Below are 7,911 nucleotides of genomic sequence, written 5' to 3'. Positions count from 1 at the left end.
AAGGCTTTGGGCTTTCAAAAAGTATTAAAAATTAATAGGGCTTTGTCTTTGGACTTAATGTTGTATGGGTTGGTTATATTGCGATCAGATAAAATGCATTATGCATTTTCAAGCTATAAATAAAGCACATGCATATGGATTATTACGACTCAAAAAACAAAAATTGGGAGCCTTGTATTGTATGCATTGATTTAGAATTCCATCAGAAATAATACTATATTGACTGGGTAAATATCAAAAGTGAATTGCTTAATACCATCCTGATTTTACTTATCACCACCTTACCCTTGATCAAAAAAATTGAAAATTTTCTCCAAAATCACAAACCCGAACAACAATAATTGAAATTATGAAAATAATTAATGCATGACAACCCGAGAACCCTGGAAATGGATGATTATAAGTCGGAATCATTAAAATTTACGTTTTTTTTATCAAAGAAATCATGAAAATAATACATACTTTTTTGTGACAATTTTGTATTTTTCATCACAAAAAATTAGACGATTTTGCATTTTTTCGTTACAAAAAAATTGACAATTTTTCATAAAAAAAATTATGCCTAGACGGATGAATCGGCCGCCTGGCCTATCATGTGAATTCTCTCCAAAGGAAAAATTTCAGGTTTGAAATTTTTGTATGAAAAAGGTAAAATTGTCCAAATAAGATCAGTTAATTAGAGTAGTTGAACCTAAAGCATTTTATGGATGCCCATTTCTTCAGCATGCTTTCGAATAACATGTAAATTCCCCAATCTCTTGACAACCTCCATCATTAAAGGGCGATTATAAACATTAGCATCTGCACACTCCATCCCCAATTCCGTAAGTTCCAATCCATCTTTCTCAACGAAACCATGTTCCTTTTCTAGGCTTTCGTGCACAAATGAAAATCCATTTGAAATTCCAGTTTTTTCATAATATTCTTCATATGCAACCTGGGCCTCATAATCAGGAACGAATCTATCATCCTTAGCGCCATCTAGCGTCGGAACCCTTTTGTGTATCAAGCACAAGAGTATGCAACCAAATCCAAAAATATCTCGTCCTTCATAGACACCACCAACTACGCATATGCATGGATTTATTAGCATACTTGTAAATTTTCAACATTATATACAGAAAAACAGAATTCTAAATCACGGTGCTGATGGCATACCTTTGACCGGACCCCTGTAATCAATCCGTTCCCATGGCATATCTCTGCTCGTATCCATGTAACCAAACCGTTCCCGGAGAACAGTCATTCCTGCTGCTCGCGGGCTAAGAATGATTCCACCAACAGTCATCCCAAAATCAGCCAATTTTGGGCTGTACTCCTACATGTATCATTGAATGTTGTTCAATAAAAAAAAAAAAAAAAAAAGGGCGGCCCGGTCGCATTACGCATCCCCGCTGAGCGAGGGTCCGGGGAGGGGTCCCACCACAAGAGTGTATTGGGGGCAAGCCTTCCCTTGCCAATTTAATTGGCAAGAGGGCACTCCTAAGACTCGAACCCGTGACCTCAGGTCACACGGCAACAACGTTTTTACCGTTGCGCCAAGGCTCGCCCTCTATTGAATGTTGTTCAATACAGAAGCAAAAATAAACAGATATAAAAATCAAAGAAGCGCAAATATATACAGACCTTGTCAAGTATTATATGGGCAGCATCAATGTTGCCAACTCTATACGGTACATGGGGTACCGGAATTGGAGTATGAAGAAACTCAATCAGGTTGGCAAGTTCGTATATAACTTTTATTCTCTGAAGCCAACTGAACTCATCTATAGGTAGGACAAGAAAATTTACTAAGAAACTATAGAAGCAATATTGAGAACAGATGTTAAACTCATCTTATACTATATTGAGCATTAGCATTAATTCTGCAATTGACTCAAATTGCTAGAGCCCAATTTTAAGTTTTTCTTCAGCTAATCCAACTGCAGGCAGCAGGATTTTGGATATTAAAACAAAATCATCCTAAATGAACAAAAAAATTATGAAGAATGAGCTGGAGTGTTCATCAAAATTACTTAAACATTATCAGAAAAACAACTAATTTCAAGTCCAAGTAATCTCATTGCAAGCAAGGGAAATGAAAATTATAATCACAGCTTTCACATTATGAACTATGACCACCTAAAGTATATACTCTAACAGCCTGTTTAACATGCTTAAACACATTATTAGGATTACAACTGATGCCGTTTCATTATTCCCAAGTGACCAGACAAAAACCATATCAATAATAAGCAGTACCTTTGGGTGCAAGATTAGGTAGACTATCCTGTGGATCCAAATCATAAACAGCACCAAGTGTTTCTCCTTCAAAGCAATATCCAATCATCTTCACCAAGTTAGGATCACCTAACAGCCGAGGGTGTTGAAGTAAAGAAATTTCATCCTGAAATATAAATTCAATGTGAGCCAAGCCAAGAAATGTGTATTAAAGGTGACCATCAAAAACCACAAGACTTTCCTATATAGTTCTGCAACATACCCTTAACCGGTCTTCATTACCAAATTGATGGACTCCCTTATCTACAATGGTTTCCCATATCTTCACAGTCACTTTTTGTCCTTTTATCTCTCCACGAAACACTTTTCCAAATTGATACTTTCCAATGAGATTCTCTTTGCTGAAACTATCAGTCGCCTTAATCAGGGCTTTACAAGAGAACTCTTTCACCCCTGTGATGGAAATTTAGGATCATGAGCATAAATTGAAAAAAAACCCACAGCTCTCAAGATATACTTTCCTTTTCGAAAAAATGTTGAACCACTCTATCGACACCTTTTAAGCCCAAAAACAGACGGGTATAGTACATCTAGCAAATCCTTTTACGTTTAATTGCATATTAAATAAGCAAAGAAGTTGTTAAAGAGCTGTTGGAACTAAAATGCAAATACTAGAGAAACTTTAACAAAAAGCACTAAAAAAACAACATTCGTTGTGCTTTTTGTACTAGACTAACATACTGCTGTTCATTTTATCAGACAATTAAAGCATATTATCACACGGTAGAAAGATTAGTATAAAGAAACTATATGTTTTTGCATTAACAATATAGGCTTACTTGCTTGGCTTTGACATAAGCTTTTAATTGTGCGGTTGAGCATCCGATCCTTGAAACGGTTGATCAGTATGCCCCGTTGCCGTCTCGAAGGTTGCCGATATAGCTTCACTGTCCAATAAAGCCAAAAACATTTACAAACAACAAAAAGAAAATATCACAAGAAAATGTGTCTTTAAACAAAGCATAATCAAAAAACACTGAAAAAACTATGGAGTTTGCAATTTTTAAAGGGTTAATACACATATTTGCCCTCGTGTTTTCTCGAAAAAACACATATGCCCCTGTATCAAATAAACCCACTAAAATCTCCTTGTACTTGTCACAACCCTACAGATATACCCCACACTAACGGAATGATGATTTGGCACAAACGCCATCCCACGTGGAACGCCACGTCATGCCACGTCAACTGCCAACAAATCAAAATGAATCCTACGTGGCAAAGTAAAAAGGGTTAATACACATATTTGCCCTCGTGTTTTCTCGGAAAAACACATATGCCCCTGTATCAAATAAACCCACTAAAATCTCCTTGTACTTGTTAATAAGTTATCATGCCACGTCCCATTTTTAAAAATTTAAATAATTAAAAATATGTCTACATGGCAGTTCATATAAGTAGCAGTTCATACCTAGGAACAGGTTTACCCTAACGTCTAAAATGAGAGAGAGTCGAAAGAGAGAGAGAGAGAGAGTGATTTCCCTAATGCTCGCATTATTCTCCATCTCCTTGAAGGCTACCAGGTACGAATTAATTAAACTTTGAAACAGTCATTAAGCTTTTGGGTTAAACGGTTTCTATATTTTACAGGTTTACATTCAGCGAGTGTTTGCTACTATTGAGAAATGATATGCTCATAAATATCCAGAAAGCGGCTTTATAATTGTGTTCAAACCAGAAATGTTTCTGATTCTATGTTTTATTGAGTTGATGATTTCAATTATATGCAGTTCATGGATGATGCGGTCAAATTCATGAACAAGTCGTTTTAGGATGAATTCTGGCACAAGAAGTTGTATGCTGTGACTTAGGAATTACAATGCTATGTAGACATATTTTTAATTATTTAAATTTTTAAAAAAGGGACGTGGCATGATAACTTATTAACAAGTACAAGGAGATTTTAGTGGGTTTATTTGATACAGGGGCATATGTGTTTTTCCGAGAAAACACGAGGGCAAATATGTGTATTAACCCTTTTTACTTTGCCACGTAGGATTCATTTTGATTTGTTGGCAGTTGACGTGGCATGACGTGGCGTTCCACGTGGAACAGCGTTTGTGCCAAATCATCATTCCGTTAGTGTGGGGTATATCCGTAGGGTTATGACAAGTACAAGGAGATTTTAGTGGGTTTATTTGATACAGGGGCATATGTGTTTTTCCGAGAAAACACAAGGGCAAATATGTGTATTAACCCATTTTTAAACTAGCACTTCAAAAAATACTTTTTTAAAAAGCAAAAGGGAAGCTCATTACAAGAAATTGCATTATTATAAAACAGTGACAGCATAAAAAGAAAGTTAAAAGAAAAATTACCATCCAATCTGTCATGGAACCAATTGAACTAATAGCTCGAGCTTATAGTTAAGGCCCAATCATATATCTTATATTAATCTCCGACACACACTCACACTCAAATGCCCCCTTGGGCTTGCATTATACCATGTCATGGAACCAATTGAACTAATAGCTCGAGCTTATAGTTAAGGCCCAATCATATATCTTATATTAACATCTAAAATTGCCTTTTGAAAGCTTCTGTAGCATAAATCACAAAGAGAGTTAGTGGAACCACTAATCCCATAGCACTATTTGGGGATTATTCAAAAAGTTCAAGTCGTGAGTTATTGGGATATAAAAAAAAAAAACATGTCCAATTATCACAGCTATACTAGCATGGTATATGTTTCTAGTTCATGCATGAATTTTGTAAAGGAGAAAAAAAAGATCAGGAGAAAAAATGAAAGAAAAAGAGGTTTTCCCTGTTATTCAACTACTTTCTCCAATTTAAACTTCCACAACTGACAAATGAAAATTGAGAACCAGCACCGTTGCTTGTTACTAGAACACCATTATATGATTATATTAACACTAAGGTCTAATAGATAATTGAAAGTACCTCGATTTTCCTTCCAAATAAGCCGTGATTGGTGAATCTGGTTAACCCCGTCAAGCATCCGACAACACTCCCAGGTGTTGGCATTTTGTTTAACAATATGCAAATTCAGCATTTGTCTAACAACTTGTTTCATTGTTGGTCGTTTCTGAGGGTTGTCTTTGACACACCTCATTGCTAAGTTGGTAATCGTAACTACATCATCGAAATTAAAATCTGGATCTGACTTTAGGCTGTCGTGCACCAACCAAGACTTATATTTGCCACTAGCTACTGAGTTTTGTTGTTTCTGCACATTCTTGGCCCATACATAAACAAACGGCGCATCAGTATTGTCACCGTCATCTTTGTATACTCTTTTGCTTATTAAAGACAATAGGACAACACCATAAGAAAAAATATCACAGCTATCCGAGCATTTACCTGCACATGTTCAAATTAACTTGTTCAACGAGAGGTTCCAAAACTTGAAATTAGATTTAAACAAACACAATTTATAACCATTATAATTTAGATAAACAATAGAAACTCGAGACTATACTGCAAATTGCTTGAAGAGAATAAACACAAGCGGAAGCAACCATTTAATTTGTCAACTCAAAACAAAGAGAGCCATGTACACGGAAAGCATAACACTAGAAGAATGAAGAAAGACATTTGCAACATGTGGTACAATGTAAAAGGATATTATTTTAGTGAGATGAAGAAAATTTGTTAGAACATGTGGTACCACAATGAAATTAACGAGAATACAATTCAGTATATTAAATATTTTGATGGGTAATCCCCAAAATCATGGACAACTTAGTCACTCCCATTTTGCACTTCTGGATTTTTTCCTTATATTATAGTTATTAATGAAGTGAAAAGTATTGGTCAATGAGTGCATTTAGCTATTCTGCATTTAAGCTATTTAACATAACTTATGCTCAGAATCAAGAACGTTGATATTTTCACAATACAGAGGTAGATAAGACCCTTCAAATAAAAAAAGGGTACATATGATATGATAGTAAACTACCTGGTCGAGTACAAATTGGATCACTGTATCCGCAAGAGCCGTGTATGTATTGGCTCAGAAGCTCTCTTTTATCGGTAAGAATACCACCAGATATCATACTGAAGTCAAATAACAGCGCCTCGTAATCCTAACAAGTGAAATAGAATAAATATGAAAAAATATATTAAAAAAAAACAATTGTAGGAAGATAAATGGGGGTTTTCTCGTATGCAAATAACTGTAAGGGTCTCAGGTTCATGCTATAACCCTATCCCTAAATACATACAGAAGTAAAATGCCAAATTATTGAAAAGTTAATCCACATCAAAAGAAAAAGACCAACCTGATCAACCAATATATGAGCAGCACCTATATTGCGAATCAAATATGGCACATCACTTGTACAGTTAGGTTGCGGAGTATGCATATACCGCAGCAAAGAAGCAATCCCAAAAGCAACCTTGATCCTTAGGGCCCATGTAAAAGTATCTAAAAATGCAAATAATGAGTTTATATAATTATTTTCAACAGAGTAAACTTAAATATACCTAATTTAGAACGAGTTCTTCTAAATATTCAGAACTTGGATAGATAAAATTCTGATAATCAATATGCATACCCCAGTAACAGTAACTGATGAGATAAATCAGCAATAGCAAGAGGCAACAGTGAGATTAAGCTGTACCTTTTTCAATGAGATTATGTAGTGTGTCGATTGCGATTGGATTCAGATAATAAAGGACAGCCAGATATTTGGGGCCACGACAGAAATTCAGCAACTTCGCCAGATTCGGATGGAACTCATACAGTGAAAAGTATTTGTGTAAGATGAATTCATCCTATGAATAAATTGAAGCAGGATTTCAATTAGGCGTTTACAACGAAAAATAAATAAAATAGTAATAATAAAAAAACCTAGTCGAAGAAGCTTACTTCCAATCTGCCTCTGTTTTCCCCTGGAAGCTTTTCTTCTTTCCAAATCTTCACAACCACATCAACTCCTTCATAATTTCCGCGATAAACTTCTCCAAATTGGAATTTCCCCATAAAATTATTTTCACTAAATCCGTTTACACATTTTTCTAATTCTTCGTCTGACAAATCCATCATGCCATAATGCATTCTCTGACATCGACCTTCCAGGCAACAATAAAGTCAGTTCTGCAATAATGAACATAAAAATGCATAGATAGATAGATTAAGGAAGAAGCAGAACCTGATAAGGATGATGAACCAGTAACTTGTTCTTCTATGCCCATATTGATCTCTACAATGAACCTTAGCTGTAAATTAAACGAGATTGTGAATTGTGATTGTACTCGGCTAAATCTTCCCCAATAATATACATGGAGCCCTAACCCCGCATACTACCTCCTTCCCGCGGCTTTTGTTATAATTGAAAACAAGAAAAAGGAGTAGGTTCACTAATTTATCATTATTACTATTATAATTACTATTATTATTTATTTTTTTTTTTGGTAAGAATTACTATTATTATTTATAATATATATAATTTATTATTATTATTTATTATAATTATAATTATTTATATATACTTCATTAAATATCCTAACTACATTTTAATTTTTTTTTAATTTTTTTGTTAACTTTATCATGTTCGTTCGTCATCTTTATTCTCTTCTCCCACTTCATTTTCCGCTCCCACTTCATTGAATAGATTTTTGTATTTATATTTGAATAAAAATTTATATTAATATTTAATTTCATAGACT

At 34.7% G+C, this 7,911-nt stretch overlaps 1 protein-coding gene across 1 annotated transcript; it reads right to left on the bottom strand.

The window, feature by feature from the left end:
• Nucleotides 1-406: 406 nt before the first annotated feature.
• On the bottom strand, nt 407-7,573 carry LOC136204183 (uncharacterized). Its single transcript, XM_065995381.1, has 12 exons — nt 7,395-7,573; nt 7,112-7,314; nt 6,864-7,017; nt 6,522-6,667; nt 6,200-6,326; nt 5,182-5,601; nt 3,060-3,167; nt 2,483-2,673; nt 2,242-2,386; nt 1,627-1,766; nt 1,159-1,318; nt 407-1,065 (listed from the first exon to the last, which is right to left on the bottom strand). Exons 1-12 carry the CDS (start codon nt 7,435-7,437, stop codon nt 692-694), a joined length of 2,211 nt encoding a protein of 736 aa, XP_065851453.1. The 5' UTR covers nt 7,438-7,573; the 3' UTR covers nt 407-691.
• Nucleotides 7,574-7,911: the final 338 nt, after the last annotated feature.

This window comes from Euphorbia lathyris, chromosome 8 (assembly GCF_963576675.1).
Source record: "Euphorbia lathyris chromosome 8, ddEupLath1.1, whole genome shotgun sequence".
Taxonomy (NCBI): domain Eukaryota; kingdom Viridiplantae; phylum Streptophyta; class Magnoliopsida; order Malpighiales; family Euphorbiaceae; genus Euphorbia; species Euphorbia lathyris.
Note: the sequence above shows the minus strand (reverse complement) of the source record. Positions and strands in the feature narration are given on the sequence as shown.